Source organism: Narcine bancroftii, chromosome 1 (genome assembly GCF_036971445.1).
Source record: "Narcine bancroftii isolate sNarBan1 chromosome 1, sNarBan1.hap1, whole genome shotgun sequence".
NCBI lineage: Eukaryota > Metazoa > Chordata > Chondrichthyes > Torpediniformes > Narcinidae > Narcine > Narcine bancroftii.
In genome coordinates, this window is record NC_091469.1 from 26,806,856 (window position 1) to 26,827,262 (window position 20,407).

At 42.6% G+C, this 20,407-nt stretch overlaps 1 protein-coding gene across 3 annotated transcripts in view; it reads right to left on the bottom strand.

The window, feature by feature from the left end:
• Window positions 1-20,407, bottom strand: part of svep1 (sushi, von Willebrand factor type A, EGF and pentraxin domain containing 1) — a 198,974-nt gene that overhangs the window by 57,958 nt on the left and 120,609 nt on the right. For all 3 annotated transcript variants that reach the window (XR_011353075.1, XM_069922936.1, XM_069922931.1), the window contains exons 27-33: window positions 17,308-17,427; window positions 16,406-16,582; window positions 11,001-11,085; window positions 10,295-10,486; window positions 9,170-9,337; window positions 6,312-6,984; window positions 1,180-4,049 (exon numbers count right to left, since the gene is read on the bottom strand). Coding sequence is in view for 2 of the 3 variants with exons in the window: in XM_069922936.1 (XP_069779037.1) it covers window positions 1,180-4,049; window positions 6,312-6,984; window positions 9,170-9,337; window positions 10,295-10,486; window positions 11,001-11,085; window positions 16,406-16,582; window positions 17,308-17,427 (4,285 nt within the window). In the remaining variant the exon portion in view is untranslated. The remainder of the gene's footprint in view (window positions 1-1,179; window positions 4,050-6,311; window positions 6,985-9,169; window positions 9,338-10,294; window positions 10,487-11,000; window positions 11,086-16,405; window positions 16,583-17,307; window positions 17,428-20,407) is intronic.

Here is a 20,407-nt window from a genome sequence, read left to right on the forward strand (position 1 = left end):
TTTAAGGAGATCTGTGACCAAAATCCGCGGACTAATTTTTCTAATTTCTCAATACCATATTTTAACAAAAATGCAATGATAGTTAAAATTAACAATTGATTCTAAAACAAATGATACTGGCACTCCAAATTTCAACCATGCATTGAATGTAGAATTGCTCCCCTCCTGGCTCTCATTTTTGGACTGCTATCCCAGATAATGACCAGAAGAGGAAGTTGATGTTTTCCCAACCAACCTGCCCTTAATAAGTTGGAAAAGATCAATCAAAACATCCCCCACTCTCCTCCTAACATAACCTTTGAGTCCTGGTACCATTCTGATATATCGACTGTACTCACTCACAAAGGCCAATTTCTGTGTTAAAGTGTATTTTTTTACTGCACTAAAAAAGTAAAAGTTGGCCAAATTTCTAAACTGTTTTCCTGAAATTAAATTCTTAAATGGGTTTCATGATGCAAATAAAAAGTGAAAGATGTTTAAGTGGCTCATTATTGTTGGGAATATTATTCAATTAAACAGGCCAATTGGTCAGACTCATCCATTACAATCTTAACTTTCACAGTCTCCTTTCACCCCTCTTTTAGTAGTCTATCAGTATTGCCCTTGCACACTCTTGATTTGCACCTCACAGATAATAGAAAGATTTTTCTCTATAAAACTTCAACTAATGATTTTGAACCTATGAACTTTTGCTTTAGACTCCATTGTTAAAGAAAGTTGTTTCTTTCTATTTACTCTATCTGCAGCAGGAGATCAAAGGCATTTCATTGGTATTCAAACTTTGGCCCAGCTTCACCTCAAATTCTGCTGGCTTGGCAGATTGGTCCTCTCCAAGGTCAGAGTAAAGGATTCCTGGCATCATTTTGAAGAGGAGCTGTAAATTCTTGGTAGTCTCTTGGCCATTACGAAAACTAATCAGTGGTCATGCTCTTTGTGCAAACTGAACGTATTATTGGGCATCTTGTATTTCAGCAATACCTACAACTCAGAAGCAACAAATTGGTTGTAAAACATTTTGTGACATTCTGAAGATGCAAAGGGTGCCTGAGAAGTGCATTTGTTTAACATATTGAACAAAATCATAGGTTCATTTGGTTGGACCAGTACCTGATAAAATAATATGTTGTATGTCACGTATGTACTCTGAAAACAAATGTGAAATCTGAATATAGTTCTAACCTGTAATGAATTCTGCTCCCAAATGTGTACTGGTCACCTATAACAGCAGCCATCTGCACTGGTGGAGGTGACCCGCAGGTCACTGGGTCGCAGGTTGGAAATGGCTCACTCCATTTGCCTCTCTCTGTGCAGAATACTTCAGCTTTCCCTTTCATAATGTAGCCAGGTAAGCAGTTGTAGGCTATGGCATTCTCTGGCAAGGAACTGCTCCCGTTAAAGAAGGCATTGTGTATCAAAGGAGGCGCACCGCATGATATTCGGCCACAGAAGGGAAGGCTTGAGTTCCACTTCCCCTCTGCTTCACAAAGAACTACAGAAGGACCCAGTAACTTAAAGCCCTCCAGGCATTGGAAGGATATCAGGTTTCCACAACTGACATCGTGATTATTGGGAAATCCATTACGGATGTCTGGATATGGACATTTGCACCGCTCACATTTTGGAGCATTATCACTCCATGACCCATTCTGTAGACAGTGTCTGACTGAGGTCCCCATCAGACCATATCCAAGAAAGCATATGTACTTCACAGAGTCCCCAAAGCTAAAGCTAGACCCATTGATTAATCCATGGGAGATATCTTCTGGAGGACCACAGTTGACTGGTGTGCATTCTGGTGGCATGCCACTCCAATTTCCATCTCCTTGACACACAATGTTGGATACACCATGCAATGTGTAACCATCCATACACCTGAATTTAATTTCCTTTCCGAAGGTAAATTCAGATCCTGTGATATAGCCATTCAGCATGGTAGTGAGTGGTGGGCATGCTGCTAATATGCATTTTGGCATCTCCCCACTCCAACTCCCATTTGCAAGGCAGGTACGAGTCAAATCTCCCTTAATCAGGTATCCATTTTTGCAATTATAATTTACTTGACTTTGGAAGGTATAATCCTGTCCAGTAACATTGCCATTGTCAGGAATGGAGAGTAAGCCACAGGAGATTGGAGTACACTGGGGTACTTCTCCACTCCATTTCCCATTGTCCTGACAAGACCTTTGCATTGGGCCAACTAGAAAAAATCCAGAATCACAGTCATAAGTTATCACACTGCCATAAGTGTAGTTGCTACCGTTGGTGATGCCATTTCTGATCTGGCTGGGAGAGCCACATGATACCAGTTGACAGGTGGGAGGAGGGCTACTCCATTCACTGTTGGAGGAGCAGTACCTGGTGACTGAGCCAATGAGTTCATGACCAAGATCACATCCGTACTCTATCGTGCTACCGAGCAAGTTGCTGGAAAACTTAACAAAGCCATTTTCTGGTTTTTCAGGGAGCTCACACTCTATCAGGAGGCAGGCAGGTGCACTCCCATTCCATGTGCCATCTTCTTGGCATTCCAACGCTTGGTCCCCCATTAGCTCATAGCTGCTGTAGCAGTAATACTGAATCACTGTTCCACTCATGAACTCAGAGTTCTGTAGAAGATCTATGCTTGGTTGATTCCACAGATGCTTACTGCCACTGGAGCTTGGCTGTGGCACTTTCTCAGAGCTGGAAGCAGCAATGCTTTTCTTTGTGTTGAGGTCTGATGGGAGGAGGTTAGTTACAATGTCAGAGTTACTTCTTTGATCGCCTGGTCCCACATGGCTTGCAGATTCTCCAGTAACTTCTCCATCCTGATTCTTTGTAACTATGTACCCTCCAAAATCTATATGGGGGGGCAGACCACAATCTACAGGTGCACAATATGGCAAGATATCGGACCAGGATGATTCCTTGCAGATGCGCATGTGGCTACCAACCAAATGGAACCCAGGAAAGCAGCTGTAGAAAATGAGAGCACCATAGCTGTAATCTGAGCCCTCGACAAATCCATTTTCTATAAGCTGAGGTGGTTCACATTTGAAGGGCTGGCAAACAGGTGCTTCTGCATTCCATTCACCTGTCTCCAAACAAGTCAGCCTTGACTGACCTTCCAACTTAAAGCCAGCATTGCATACATATGTTATAGTTTCTCGGTAATACAACTTCTCAAAAATTGCTCTTCCACTTGTTATTTCTTGTGGGATTGGGCATTCAACTGGCTGGCAGATTGGCCTTCCCCCCAGCCATTCACCATTCTCACCACAAGTGACGGTGGCATTCCCACTTAAACGGAAGCCTGGCTTGCAAGTGTACACGGCATGGCTGAGGTAGGTCAGGCCCTGGATGTCTACGATTCCATTTCTAATCAATTCAGGCTGAGAACATTCAACAGGCCTACACTCTGGCACAGGTTGACCCCAGGTTCTGTTGGCGTGGCAGGTTAGGAATGGCTGTCCCTGCAATACAAACCCATCAGCACAGGTGTAGTTGACAATGCTGCCAAAGTGAAGATCAGAAAACAAGGTGTCACCATACTGAACCTCTGGAGGCTTGCCACAAATAACAGGTCGGCACACTGGGAGCGAGTCGTTCCATTGCTGGGATGCTAAACACTTCAAACTTGATGGTCCCTCCAGCACATAGCCCTCAGCACACTCCAGCAGAACAATTCCACTTGTGTTGGTCTCATGCACAAACAGATTGCTCTCCCGCCCCATTGATGATGGCTCAGGGCACCTCAGTGGAATGCATTGAGGGCGTTGGCTTCTATCCCACAGGCTGTCCTCCTGACAGATCATTACTGCTTTACCAGAGACCACATAGCCTTCCTCACATTGGAGCTTGACTCGTGAGCCAAGGCTGAAATCAGACCCTATAAAGTGTCCGTGTTTCATGGCTGGAGGTGGGCCACAGTTCACAGGGATGCAGGAAGGGGATGATTCACTATGCCAGATTCGATTTCCTTGGCAGGTACGAATAGGACTCCCGACCAATCGAAAGCCATGATGACAACGATATCTGACTTCACTCTGAAATAGTGTCCCATTTTTAATCTGTAATTCAAGAAAGAAAATAAAATGTCAGTTGCTACACTAGACTTTGCTTGGGAGGAATCACTCACGTCTTTAAGTCAGAAGTTTGTGTGTTCACATCAACAATCAAGAGTCAGCCTTCGAAAGAAGCATTAAGCAGGAGCCTAGACTGTAAAGGTCTCATGACATAGAACATCCCAAAGGATAATTTGAAAAACACTTAAAGAGCACTCAATGTGCTAGGCAATATTTATCCCTCAATATAATGAAATGAAACACTAAAAACTATCAGCCTATTTTTAGAAAATTGCTGCACACCAATTGGCTGCTTTATTGTTTATATTACAGTGGTGACCACATTTCAAAAGGTAAAATATTGGCTGCAAAATGCTTTGGAACATTCTAAAAATAAAAAAAAACTTTACTTTTTCCCTTTTTCTGCACCAATACCTTTGACTATCAATTCATCTACTGTTAGGAGTACAACACCTTCCTATACTGTAGGTTGAACATCAATTTGTTGACTGCATATGTCTGATTTACTGTGTTTCCTATATTTTGACAGCAATTTTACCCAAGTTCTGGAAGATGAATGGTGGAGAAAGCAAACATAAGAACAGCAGGAGGTTTCTATGACGATTTGTACCCTAATTCTATGAGAGATATAAATTTGTCAAATGAATGTTGAAGTATGGTAACAACTTCAGAAGCGAAAATCAACATGCATAGATTATTTTCAAAACATACTCACACATTTCTATTCCCTCTCTAAATACACTGGAAGACAAAAGCTCGTTAAATCGACATATTTATGATCAATTGGGAAAGTGGACCAAGGAATCACAAAGGAAATTTATTTGGACAAGTATTAGGTGTTGCATTTTTGGTAAGCTAAACCAAAGAAGGACATATACAGTAAATGCCAGGGGCCTGGAGAGTGGAGTAGAACAGTGAGACAGAGGGGTCTAGATAGAAAGTTCCTTCAAAGGGTGATACAGGTGGATGGGTGTTGAAGATGGCGTTTGGCATGCTTATCTAAGACATTGAGTGCAAGAGTTGGGACGTCATTCCAATTATACAAGACACTAGCGAGACTATACTTGGAGTATGATGTGCAGTTCTGATCACCCATCTATAGAGATTCATTAAGCTGGAAAGGGTACAGAAAAGATTCATGTGAATATTACTGAGATTGAAGGGTTCAGTTACAAGAATGGGCTGGATAGGTTGAGACTTCTTTTCCAGGAGCATAGGAGGTTGGGGGAGGGATTGGTGGGGTGACCTTATTGAGCTTTATAAAATCATGAGGGTCATAAATATGGTAAATAGTCACACATTCCCTAGAGTAGGGAAGTCTAAAACTAGAGGGCAAAGATTTGAAAGGGACTTGAAGAGGAAACTGTTGCCACACAGTTGGGTTTGAGCAATGAGCTGCCAGAGGAAGTGCTAGAAATGGTACTATTACAAGATCTTTAGACATGTACATGGACAGGAAAGGTTTAGAGTATGATCCACCAAATGCAGGTAACTGAGGCAAACTTATTTGGACAACTTGGTCAACATGGAAAAGTTAGGCTGAAAACCCTGTACCCATTCTATACAAAACAATAAGAAGATCAGTCAAGTTATTTCTCGTCTATCTATGGGTTGAAGTATTTCCTAATTTCTTATCTGAACGGTGTAGCTTTGACTTTAAAGTTAGACCCCCTTAAAGTAGGTAGGCTTTCTTAGAAATGGAAAATGTAAATATCTCAGCACATTTAAAAAAAGCTCCCTTTAAACTTCTTGTTTTTACTGAATACAAGAACAATTGATGAAATTTTGCCTCGTTACCGAGTTTTGAGATATTTCAAACCCTGTCTCGAACTACTCGTTGCAGCTACACAATTTGTGTAACAGGTGGTTTGTTGGTAGAATGAGCATTGATCCCATCACTGCCCTCCAGGTGAAGCTTACCACACTTGATAGTGTCAGCAAGTCTCCTGCCCAGGTCCTAATGAAGTCAGAGATCTGAGGTCTAATGTTAAAAGGTCAGTACCAAATAGACTTCTGAATATTTCACTAAAGCAAAATGTTACAAATGCTGGAAATTGGAAGTAGAAATGGAGAATGAGGCAACATCTGAGAAAGAAAGGTTGAATTTCTATTTCATTAATCAGAAACATTAATGCTGCTTCTCTCTCCAGATGCTAAAGTTTCCATCATTTTCCTTTATTTCACCCTTGGTTACTTTTGTTTGGATTTCCTCAACAAGAGACCACTTGTAATGTTATTACAACTCACTTCGACTTGTCCGTTGGTGAGCTGTGGGGGATCTCCACATGACACAGGTTGGCAGCTGGGCAGCCGGCCACTCCATTCTCCATCAGCTTGGCAGGCTCGCTTCTTATTGCCCTTGACATAAAAACCCCTGCTGCAGCTGTAGGCCACAATGGCACCAAAGCTGTAATTGGTTCCGCTCACTTGGCCTCGCTCGATTACTGGCGGCTCCCCGCAGCGTACGGGGATGCACTGCACGCTGAATGGAGAGGGGTCCCATGTGCCGCCACGGACACACTCGATGGTGATGGAAGTGTTCAAAGTGAAGCCTTCCTCGCACTTGTATGCAACCTGTGAGCCGGCTGGGAACTTCTCCTTGCTGATTGTCTCCAAAATCACGTGTGGTGCAAATGTTGGTTTCCTGCAGAAGTCTGCCACACAGTGTGGCATGGCTTGCCCTTCTGATGGGGCCCACACTCCCGTGGCATTGCAGAATAACTGTGAGTTGCCCGAGATGCTGTACCCATCTGTGCAGTAGTAGATCGCAATGTCGCCGTATAGCTTGTGACCAGTTTCGGGAAAAGCATGGTCAATATTTGGAGCTGGACCACATGACAGGGCAACACACTGCACAGTGCTGAGGCTCCACATTCCATGGGCCAGGCACTGTCTGGTTTCCTCTCCAAGCAAAGTATAGCTGCAGCAAGAGGAAGAGGTGACCAGAAAAAAAGTTCAATTAGACACCAAAACAAGACACAACAACTTTTCATTTGCATGACCTTATACTGAGACATTAAGGCAGTGTTGTGTTGTCACATTAATATGTTTTTTTAAAAGTCCTATAAACTTTGTGATCTTCAATTGTAAAGGATTCCTGAATAGTGTTGTCTTTTCTCTGCATAATGCCCAGCTCTGGTAGTTTCATAGCACATTATTCTATTTGAATTCAAAATCTCAGAGTTGCCAGAACTTTACCTTGCAGCTGCTACCTTGGCAGTCAGCTTTAATGGGCTGAAGTACAATAGAGGCAGCACTCTTCCATATAGGCGTATCTAGGGTATGGCAGCCATGGCACATGCCCTGGGCGCCACGTGAAGGGAGGTGCCTCTGTCCTTGTCTCACACAGCCAATATCTTTGCTCAATGTTTTAACCTGCTGTGCTGAGTTTCTCCAGCATTCTTTCATGGTGTCTGCAGACTGTGGAGTTTTACTCTGAGGAAGGTGTTTTGGTTTTTCTTGCCTGTTGATTTGCTCAGCAGCCTGGGCCCGTCAGCACCCAGGGGCCCCACAGTGATTGGTGCTGGGGAAAGCTCAAGGTGCTGCAGCCCGGCATGCGGGCCGACAACCATCGCATGTGTGTCCCACCATGGAGCTCGGCCATGTGTGTGTGTGTGTGTGTGTGTGTGTGTGTGTGTGTGTGTGTGTGTGTGTGTGTGTGTGTGTGTGTGTGTGTGTGTGTGTGTGTGAGACAAAGGCTTGGCATCTCCAGGCGCCACGGGAATGTAAGCACACTGCCTGTGGTGCTAGGTGAGTGGAGGGGGTTTGCACTTCTTCTGCTGTCTACATTCACGTTTTCAGTGTTTCTGAGTGCGAGCGCCAGAAGTTGATTTTCATGGACGATACCTGTTGTTATAAAAAGGCTTTTTATAACAACACGTAGTAATCTATACTTGCGCAAAGCAATTTTTAAAAATGTATTTTCACATGGTTAAGTATCGCAGCACAGGCATGGGTCATCTTGTGAATGAACAGATTGTTAAAATGCATTCCTAATCAAAGTGTGTGCATTGGAGACAAGAACATAGAGTTGAAAAGACAAACAAAAACATTGTCTTTTAGAATTCAAAGGATCCTGTCCATGATTTTTAATTGAAACATTCACATACCCCTGGGTGAGGGTAAACTGAGCAATGGCTGTCTTCATTCCCCATAATCCCCAACACAGCTGGAACCGCTCTGCCAGTGCCAGGGAAATGCAGAGCGGTTCCAACTGCATGGGGGATTATGGACAAGGAAGATGGCCATTTTGCCTGTGGGATGCTGCAGCTTTCAGCGGGGAACACAAAATAAACACAAGGCTTGGGTCGCTTCAATGCGGGCTGGATCCTGGAACATCCCACGTCTTGGAGACTGGAAATAATAAACCTCAGCGTGGTGTGGCATGGTTTGCAATGGAGGGTTCTGTTAGTGAGAGGGAGCCGGGGGAGCCTTTCCAATACTAAAGCTCATCCTAAGGGTCCAGGTGGGAGCTAATCACTGGTTCACTTCTAATAAATTACATCTCAATGTGTGAAATTCACAAGGATATGCCGGGTGGCAATATTGGTGTAGCGGTTAGTGCCAGCCCAATTGTACATGAAAATTGCCCAACCGTCAACTTTATGGGTGATTTTTTTAAAATGGGAGGGAGAGGGGGCACAATTTCAGTGCTTGCCATAGGCGCTATTTTACCACTGCTCTTTCAGCCACTGGAGATTGATTCTGCTTGAACAATCATGGTGCAAATATAGAACAAGTGAAACTGTGCTCCAGAGTGTTATTGGGAGTAAATCAGGCTGGTCAAGAACAATATCTGTATGAGGCATGTTCTTTGCACAAGAAGCTCACAAAGTTGTTCAGTCTAAAATCAAGTGTTCCTAACGAAAGGCTGCCAGGGTGTTCTCCACCAGGAGTTGTACTTGCTCACTCGGATGCATTTTGTTTCAGTGGCAGGAGTTATTTTTATTCTCTCATGAAATTTGGCATCACTGCCAAAGTCATTATATATTTCCCATCCCAGAGTGCTCAACAGAAGGCTTCATGAGCTGAGTGGTCTCCTATTCCTATGATCCTAACTTCTGATACTGAACAAAAAAAATTGCAAAGATAGGTACTGGTCCTACCCTTCTTTGCAACTGTAGGAAATGTTGCTTCCAAAGGTGAACTTGCTTCCAATAACATCAGCACTGGGAAGCGGTGGTGGAGGCCCACAGGATACAATCTCACATACTGGTGAGGACTCATTCCATTGACCTGTGCTGTTACAAATTAAAGTAGCTGGTCCGTGCAACCTTCAGGTGATTTAAAAAAAAGTTAAAAGGTGATAACAGTATGATGCATCAGAACTCAAAGTTTTCTGAAAACTTGCAAGTCTACAGCCTCTTAAAAACTTGTAAATGATCTCCAAAGGCATTAAACAACATATGGCCCAGGATCACAAAGAATATTTTGAGGAGTAGCTTAAAGGGAGGTAAGATGATTAAAAAGATGTTTATGAAGGAAATTTCAAAATTAAATGCCTTTTAAATGTTGCCATCGACAGAATGGTAAAAAAAAGGATGTGCATTGGAAGTTCTGAGATTGTGGAGAGATGTAGGTTTGGAGCAAATTACAAAGAAAGGGAGGAGTAAAACCAGGAATTTTTTTTTAAATTGGCCACCTTCCCAGACCAGGAGACAGTAGCAAAGAGAATCACGAAGAAATGCACTAAGAAATTCCACTGATGACATGGGGATGGCTAGATATTAATGAGAGGGAAACAACGTGCAAACAATTCATACTCATCCATCAACTTGAGTAAACTAAAATGTCTCAATGGATTTCACAGGAAGATTAACAGATAAAACTTGATTCTAAACTACCCAAAAATAAAATTCATCAGGTAAAAAAAGAAACAAAATGTGCTTGAGACACTCAGTGGCTCATGGCAGTGATTAACACTATTCACAAGTACTGCCAATATGCTGAATATTTCCAGCATTTCGTTTTTTAAAATTTTGATGGATATCAGGGAAGATGGCTAAAAGGTGGGTCAAAGTGACTAGTTTTAAGGAGCACCAAAAATGTGAAAGAAATAGGGAAATTTAAGGATGGAATTCAAAAGCTTATAATATGGAGAGGTGGTGACACCTGTGGATGACATGCAATGAGCAGGAGCCAGGAATTGTAGTGGAGATCTTGGAGGATTGGAAGAGGTTACATTATGTTGATAACGAGCAACATTACTGATTTCTTATGGGCTAACTTACTGATATCCAATGTTGCAGGTGTAGGTAACAGTGGAGAGATATGTGATTCCATTCATGGTGTATCTACCATTGTCTGTATCCTGTGGAGTAGGGCATATCAGAGGTTCACAAATAGGTGTTTCATGACTCCAACTACCATTAGCTAAACAAGAGATTCCTGCTGCTCCAGATAACATATATCCCTCATTGCAACTGTAAAAAGGGAAGAAAGATAGTATTTATTCTTTTGGTAGGAAAGGAGATTAAACAAAAATATTTGGCACACATTACACAGAATTGAATAGAACCATACAGCTCAGAAACAGCACAAATCTACTGTTTATCCTCTGGTCAAACCTTCTGCTACTCTCCCAGCATATCCTTCTATTCCTCATCCATTTAACCAGATTCCTTTTTAGTCCTATTCACTAGAACGGATGCTTGCAGGTTCAACACTATATCATAACTGATACACATGAGCTAATATTTCAGGTTTTAACCCACATATCAACAATAGAGCCAATCTCAAGGGACACCGGTGTCAAATAAGGGTGTGTAATTGGAGCCTTCATCGACTTTGGCACTCTTGCTAACTTTTTGGTCAGTATCATAGCTTTGTAGGATACTATCAAATGATATTTCTTGCTCAGTTCCCACTAATTTCCATTTGTTCAAGTGCAAGGAGGAAGTAATGAAGAGAAATCCACCATGAAAGACATTCTTGTACCTGTACACCACCTTCATACCATAGGTGAAGACATTGCCTTCAATCATACCATTTGCTGGGATACTAGGCGTGCTACAGGATCGAGCTAGGAAAGAAAAATAACAAGGCTGTAAACTGACAATAATACAGTACGCGGCTATGTGATAAACCACTGTTAAACCGTGATTGGTTACCGACAGCTGGACATGCCCCCCGAGACCGATCCTATCCATTCCCTCTTTGCATGCTCCCCAGTGCACCTGCCATGATCAGTCAATGAGGTTAATTGTTGCTCCAGTCTATAGTCAATAAAAGCCTATCAGTCTCACAACCTCAGTCTTTTGTGGTAATTGATGGTCCATCAATTTTATTGACTATATTTTTCAAAGAAAATAGAGCAATACCTGAAACCAGAGAAACTCAACATAGACCCTCGATCCTCTGACGCCTGAACACATTTAAACACTGGCTACATTGTTTTGAGGACTTCCTGACAGCAATCGTGAGTAGGACCCCTGGTCTTCCCAATGATCAACGACGCCAAATTGTATATGGAGGCCATGGGTACACTGATGGTCCAGTTCTGCAGAAGGGTGAACGAGGTCTATGCACGGGATCTCCTGGCCACCAGGAAGCAGCGATCCAGTGAGTCAAGTGCCGAATAACTAAGGGCTCTCCAGACCCTCTGCAGGGAGTGCAACTGCAAAGCTGTGATGGCCACCCAGAACACGGAGGACCTCATCCGGGACACCTACGTGGCTGGCATTCAGTCTGGATACTTAAGACAGCGACTCCTGGAGCAGAAGTTACTCGACCTTCAAGGAGCAGTTAAATTAACAGAGACGTTGGAGGTGACACTCCAAAATTCAGATGACTACATCACCTCTTGGCTGCTGCGGGTGCTGCTATCTTGGGACAGGGGGCTGTCTTGTGACCTGATCTTGGAGATGGTGGCAGGTGATTGCCCCAAATGCTACTTCTGCGGGCGGGGCAATCACACGAGGAAACACTACCCTGCCAAGGAGGTGGTTTGCTTTAGGTGTGGGAAAAGAGGAGGTCAAGCAAAAGTTTGCCTATCTAAACTGCCCGCGAAACTTAGCAGCACTGTATGCTGACAGCCGTCACCCAGGGAAGCATGCTATATCTTCTGTGGACCAGCGACACCACATGTGAGTCATAGGGGCCGGCATTTTGGACCACGTGGCCGGCGCCATCTTCCCAGGCCTGCAGCACCGTAGGGGAACAGCAAAAGCAGCCACGTTGGGAACTCGGGCCCTCATTAGACTTGGGCAGTGAGTCCATACTGGCCTCCATCACCTTGAACTGAGAGACCACACAAACTTGCCAGGTCCATAATGGATCTTCAGGTAAATGGGTGGGAGTACAGAAAGCTTTATTTACCCTGATACAGCTAAATGCCTATCCCTCAAAGTGTGGCCAGTCAGCCATAAGATATCACTCACTTCTAAATCCAATACGGCAGATGCCCACAGGTCCTGGACGGTGACTTTGACCATTGGAGGCACAGTTTACAAACACCTCAGGCTCTTCATCATGCCGCAGCTCTACGCCCCCTTGCTACTGGGGCTGGACTTCCAGTACCAACTTAAGAGTGTTACATTGGGGCTCGATGGGCCCCGTCCTCCTGTCACCATTTGCAATGAACAGTTTCTAGATAGCCCTCTGTGCAAGACCTGTGGGCTCTCGACCCTCAAGGTCACACCTCAACTGCTGTTTGCAAACCTCATCCCCAGGTGCAAGCCAGTGGTCACCAGGAGCAGGCAATACTGCACTGCAGACAGAGTATTCATCAAGTCAAAGGTTCAGTGTTTGTTGAGCAAGGAGGTCATCAAGGCTAACAATTGTCCCTGGAGGGATAAGGTGGTCGTAATAAAGAACGGGGTGAAGAACATAGTCAGTCCATTAACCGGTACACACAGCTCCCTCTCACCCACATATCCAACATTGCACAATATTGGGTATTCACCACGAGTGACTTCAAAACTGCCTATTACCAGTTCCTGATCTGCCTGAAGGACCGCCAGTATACTGCATTCAAGGCAAATGGCGATCTCTACCACTTCCCCCAGGTGCTCTTTGGGAGGTGGACTGCATGATGGACCACTATAAACTGCAGGCTACTTTTCCATATTTTGACAACATGATCTGTAGGACCACGATGCCAACCTTTGAAAATTTCTTTGGGCCACTAAGCTCCTGAACCTTACCGGTAACAGGGAGAAATGTGTGTTCTGGTCAACCTGACTAGCCATTATTGGCTGCATGGTAGAAAATGGCATAATTGGCCCCAACCCTGACTGCTTGCGCTCTCTACTGGAGCTGCCCCTCCCTCACACCTTCAAAGCCCTGAAGAGATGCCCGTGTTTCTTCTTGTACTACACTTAGGGGGACCCCAACTTTGCGGATAATACCTGCCCATTGGTCAAAGCCACCTCTTTTCCCCTGTTGGCAGAAGCCCGCACAGCCTTCGGCCACATCAAGGATGACATTGCCAAGGTGGTGATGCATGCGATAGATGAGTCCATGTCTTTCTAGGTGGAGAGCGATGCGTCTGACTTCTCCCAGGCTTACACACTTAACCAAGGGGCAGACCCATCGGCTTCTCACGCAACCTCCAAGGCCCTGAAATCTGACATTCCTCAGTCAAAAAGGAGGCCCAGGGCATCGTGGAGGCAGTACGATACTGGAGGCACTACCTCACTGGCAAACAGTTCACCCTCCTCATGGACCAATGGGTGGTTACTTTCATGTTCAATGATAAGCAGAGAGGCAAAATCAAGAATGATAAAATCCTCAGGTGGAGATACCCTATACCAACCTGGCAAACTTAATGAGTCCCCAGATACCCTATCCTATGGAACTTGTGCCAGTATCCAAATGGACAAATTGCAGACCCTCTATAATAACCTCTGCCACTCTGGAGTGACTTGGTTCTTCCATTTCATTAAAGCCTGGAACCTACCATACTCCATTGAGAAAGTTAGAACAATGACCAAAAACTGCCAGGTCTGTGCCGAGTGCAAACCACACTTCTATCGCCTGGTCAAGGTGCACCTGATCAAATTTACTCGCCTTTTCGAGTGCCTGAGCCTCTCCCTTCCTTGAATCGGAATATATACTTCCACACAGTTGTCGATGAGTATTCCTACTTCCCTTTCGCCATTCCCTGTCTGGACATGACCTTGGTTACAGTCATCAAGGCCCTCCACAATATCTTCACACTCTTTGGGTGCCCCTGCTTCATCCACAGCCACTGAGGGACCTCATTCATGAGCAACAAGCTGGAGCAGTACCTGCTGGCCAGGGGCAACGTCACGAGCAAGGCTACAATCCCAGAGGGAATGGGCAGGTGGAAAGGGAGAATTCCACAGTATGGAAAACCATCCTCCTGGCCGTGAAGTCACAGGGCCTCCTCATCTCCCACTGGCAAGAGGTCCTCCCAGATACACTCCACTCAGTATGGTCACTCTTATGTACGACCACTAATGAACGTATGTTTGCCTTCCCTTGGAAGTCTATGTCAGGAACTACGCTGCCTGCCTGACAAACATCCCTAGGACCTGTCTTGCTTCAGAAGCACACCAGGCAAACTAAGACTGACCCGCTGGTCGAGAGGGTCTGCCTCCACCATGTAAATCCCCAGTACGCCTACGTAGCCTTCCCCAGTGAGGGGGCAAGTTCATGGTCTCCATCCTAGATTTGGCACCATCGGGCACCTCTCTGACCACGATTGACCACCAACATACTCCTGCTGCCATTTTGGTGGGGGGGTGGTCCCTGAATCTGCTGCCAACCACCCTCCACCCCCGGCAACTCATGATGCACCAGCACCACACTCCCTCCTCCCTTTACCTGTCCCTTCTTCCCAGTGAACTGCAGCTGGTGATAACAGATCAACCAGACAAGCTGCCTAGGGTGCCATGTTGATCGCTGTGGCAGAGGAAACCCCCTGATGAACTTGACCTGGAAAATAAGTATATGTGTATATATTTGCTTCATTTTTTTTCTCTCACACCACAGGACTCTTCTTAAAACGTAGGGGTAAATGAGGTAAACCACTGTTATACTAAGATTGGCTACTGTTTGCTGGACACACCTCCCAAGACCAATCCTTCCCATATCCTTTTTCATGCTCCCAAGAGTTCCTGCCATGATCAGTCAATGAGGTTAGTTGTTGCTCCATTCTGTAGACAATAAAAGCCTATCAGTCTCGCAACCTCTGTCTTTTGTTGTAATTGATGGTGTATCAGGCTGTTTCACGATTCCAGCAGGAGATGTGGATAAAGAAAAGTAGAAATCAAAGAAGCAGACACTGGAGGTGATAAGATGAATTAAAATTGTGCAATAAGCAATAGGAACTCTGTTCCCTCTAAGCTGTGCTTGTGTGCGCATTTTGTGCGTGTTTTGCAACCAGCGCACAAAGGAAATTAATGTGCGCACAAAGTTCAAAGTTTAGAGTAAAATTTTGGCTAAATTTGTTACTTCGTAGAATGCAATCATACTTGATTTATATTAAAGCATGCCAATGCAGCTTTATTAGCAATGAGAGATAGGATGTGCTGAAGTTATCCCAAAACAATTTCACATTAACATTTATACAAGCATTCAGTGCGCACATATTTTTGCCACAGGAAAAAAAAAATTTGCACAACATAGGATTTTTATGCACACTGACCACTAAAAATTAGAGGGATCATTGATGAGGAGCTCAATTTACCCTGCTCTTTATTCAACTGGCTTCAACAGAAAGAAAATCAGGAAGAAGGTGGGTATAAAAAAACGCTGCCAACATTCTTGGTTCTGCACTCTCTCCAAAGATTTCCCTCCACCACCCCCCACCCACATCACAATCTCTCAGTACCTCAAGAATTAACAACATATTTACAAATTCTAGGAATTAAGTTGTAATCACTCGACATGAATCTTCTGAGTTCTAAAATCAAGAAAATTAAGATATGTTAGATTTTATTTGTTAGTTTTTATAATTACTATTGAGATATTTTCTTTCTTTTCCTTCTTTTCTATTGGGTTGTTGGGGGAGGGGGGATGATGGGAGGATGACATTTTAAAAAAAATCACTGTATTAATTTTTAATTATTTTTGAATAAGAAATTTATGTGAAAGTTTTTTTTAATGAATATGTGAAATAAAATAAAATAAAAAAAAAGAATTAACAACACCCTAAGTAAAGTAAGCATAAATTCCACAGGCCACCAAACAGGGTGAAAATATTTCTCTAAAATTTCTTTATAAATTTTAACATATTTATTAATGCTGTTGTGAGCTTTCAATCACCTCTTCCCCCAAAATAATCTTCACCACATTATCAGACCATCCCTAGTCTATTTTCAAACAAAGAAGCCTAATATATTTATAGTTACCAAACTGGAACTTGGGTTATATACCTTGGCAGTGTGGCACTGCATCACTCCACTGTTCGTCCTCCAGACATGTGATATTTGCAGTCCCATTCAACTGGTAGCCATCTTCACAAGAGAAAGTCACCTGGTCACCAACAAAGTGCACAGCACCCTCGGCCAGTCCATGAGCAGGTGTCCCAGGATCTTTACACCGGATTGGATCTGAGCAATAGTACAGGGAGAAAAGCATCGATTTCTTGTGGATTAATGGAGCTCAACTTATACAGGTTACATTATTTCCACCCCAGCTTTCTTCATTTCAAACCATCAGCATATCCTATGTGTACTTCCAGATTCCCCATCACACTTCTCTATTATTCACTTCAACCTCTCTGTCAGAACAAGTTCCACGTTCTCAACAATGTTTCAACTAGGATTAAATATTCTCAGGATAGTAAAAAAAAGGAATCAGTACTAATATTCAGTGAGTAAATTAACAGCTATTCACGGATTACCCACCTTTAACAAAAATTGTAGGTTTAATTTAATACTACTGCAATCATATTTTAAATGATTAATCCATGATTAATCCTTATCACAACAACTTATACAGGTTATGCAGGGAGTGAGAATTTATCTTTTTCTGCTATGTCCTTATAAGGAAAAGATCTCTTTATGCACATTGATTAATTCAAGTAAATTGAATTTGCATATGTAGAAACATCAGATTGTTCGGGTGTTGGTAATGAAGAGGATGAAACCCCACCGATTGTACTGAATTTTTCAAATTTACTGACACACTTTAGAATAAGATCTCAAAAGTTAAAAACCCAACTGGGTAACTAATATCCTAAAAGGTCTTTTTATGCCTTCCAGTTCCACTCTTCATAGATGTTGCTGGAAAACTTGGGCAAGCAGGAAGCGTGGTCGAGCATTAACAACTATACCAGTGCAATTTTTTCCATCGCCGGAGTATGGTGGCCTGCAGGTGCAGGTGTAGGATCCAACTGTATTAATGCATTCAGACTTTTTATCACAGTCTGATCCAAGTGCACATTCATCTAAATCTGGAAACAGGAAACATTAACACTTGACTGAGGGTGAGGACATAAAATGGATGCAAGCAACAACACAGAAAACAAATACAATTTAAATCAAATGACAAACAAGACCAAAGTTCCTAAAGTAGAGTTCAAAAAGCTCCAAAGAAATGTCCTTATTTTTAAATCTCTGTTTCAAATGCACCAATATTTAGCATTCAGGTTTGATCAGGGTAACAGTGATCATAGATCAGTAATAACCCTATGATTATACCAGGCATTACCAGAGTTGTCTGATAAAAAGACATATCCATTTCTAATTTATCAATGATCATAAAATCAGTGTATATCAAATGTTTATTGAGATTAACAAAGCACATTTCCAAGCCAAAATCACCCATCCCCATAAAATATTCAATTTATACTGCATTACAAAGGGTTGCAGCATTGATATCAACTGGCTCATGAGCTGTTCACCCTTGTATGTAATGTATGATCTGGTCAATGTGAGTTTTAAAAAAAGTTATATAAATAAATTAACCTTTTATCATCACATCTAGAACATAGAAGGTTGAAAGTGACATGAATGAGGGTCTTTAAAATTATGTATGGCGTAGATAGTGGGGAAATGAACCCAAGCATCACAAGTTGAGATCAAAGCCTATGGCACTCAATCTTCCTCTGTCTTTTGCTATATTAGCACCCCAGGGTGTTAACAAAGTGACTGCAAAGGTAATAGATGCATTGGCTATGGCATTTCAAAAATTCTCTAATTTCTAGATAGATCCCAGAAGATTGAAAAACTACATTTGTTATATCTCTATTCAAGAAAGGAGAGAGACAGAAAGGAGGAAAATACAGTTTATGCCAGGTAGCTCAACATTGGAACAATGATCCCAAAACAATCTCCACATGTTTTTAATTTTTAAAATTTAGATATACAGCACAGTAACAGGCCATTTCGGCCCAGTAGTCCATGCTGCCCAATTTACACTCAATTAGCCTACACCCCCGGAACATTTTGAACGGTGGGTGGAAACCAGAGTCCCCGGGGAAATCCCATGCAGACATGGGGAGAACGTACAAGCTCCTTATAGACACCGTGGGATTCAAACCCAAATCCCAATTGCTGGTGCTGTAAAGGTGTTACACTAACCAACCATGCCATCCTTCACATGCAGGAAATGTTTAAGAAATGAGTAAAGCCGAAGGATTCAGTCTTCAACCAGATGGGATCAACACTGACTTCTCCAATTTCTGGTAGCTTCCCCTCATCTTTCTAGCCTCCTCTTCTTTTCTTTCTCTATCCCTTACCTTACTCTTGCTACCTGCCTGTCATCCACACCATCCTTCATCCAGTCCCCCCACTTGTTCCCTTCCTTCCTCCTCTCAGAGTTCATTTTTCTCAGTCCTCTGCTCCTTCCCCTATCACTCCTTTCTTTTTTTTCCCCTTTCCTATTTGTATTCACCAGTCACCTGTCAGCCTGTATTCCTTTCCCTTACACCCCCACCCTCCCACCCCCCAACCCAACCTTTTTATTCAGGCATCCACTGATTTCTTGCTATCCCTGATGGGTTTTGGCCCAAAATGCTGAGTCTGTTGTTTTCCATGGATGTTGCCTGATCCACTGAGTACTTTGTTTGCTGCTGAAAGATTCACTAACAACATTTTGATTGCTCATTAAATGATTGCAGCAATCTCATAAACCAGCACGATATAACGAAATAGCAGTGATCAGCCATTCCCTATTCATAATTCTCAATGTATTTCTTATCAGGTGTCAGTGGGTGACATGTGACCTCTGAGTGAAACGTTTATAAGCTCTAAATTTATTCCATAGGATAAAAGGATTTTTTTCTTAATCTTATGGATTGATCTTCATCAAAGAATGACAAGTGATATGGTAAGATACAGAAAGCACAGAAAAGGAACATCCCACAAACAATCTTGAGATAATATCCATATGAAGCTGAATGAAGAAGCAAAAGAAAAGCAAACACCTCTGGAGATTTTCATCTCTGCTTTGGGAACTCTAGACTCTTTTTCTTGACACTTCCCTGCTCTTCCTCAAAGTGTAAACACCCTGAAGTATCAAAGTGTGCTTCAGAACTGACAAAGTGGATGGGCAAAATAGACCAAAAGATGAGCAGTGGCTGACATAGAAAGAAGATATCCCACAATTCCTAGCAGACAAATTAATAGGCAGTTCTAACAGAATGATCCATTTGTGGTTAACTAAAGAACTTAAGGATGATTGAAATTGAAAGAAAAAGCTTGTATTGTTGTGAAAGTATTTTAGAAATCAGAAAGGATTACTTTAAAAAAATACATGGGAAAAATGAGTTTATGAGAGAAATTAACAATGAGAAAGAAATGACAGAGAACAAACATGTATACACAGAGAATTTGTCTTTAATTTAGAAGAAATCAGAAACAGCCCTTTAATTGTACAAAAGCCAAGAGCAAAATGGAAGATCTTAAAATAATCAATCACAATCACTACAGAAAAAAAATATTAGGCAAACTGACGAGACTGAAGGCTGACAAATTCCCTGGACCTGGTGGTTAGCTCCCCAGGGTGTTAACAAAGTGACTGCAAAGGTAATAGATGCATTGGCTATGGCATTTCAAAAATTCTCTAATTTCTAGATAGATCCCAGAAGATTGAAAAATTACATTTGTTATATCTCTATTCAAGAAAGGAGAGAGACAGAAAGGAGGAAAATACAATTTATGCCAGGTAGCTCAACATTGGGAACATGCTGGTCTCAATAATTAATTAAGTAGCATCACAATATTTGGAAAGTCAGAATATAATTATGACATGTCATCATGAGTTTATAAATGGAAAAATATGTTTGACGTATTTTTTTGAGGCTGTAACAAGCAGAGTGGAAAAAGGGAACTAGTAGGTATAATTATTTGGATTTCCAGAAGTGTGTCAGTGTCAATGACCAGTTAAATGTCTGGTTCATTTCCATTTGATTAAGTCCCAGGGTTATTTGT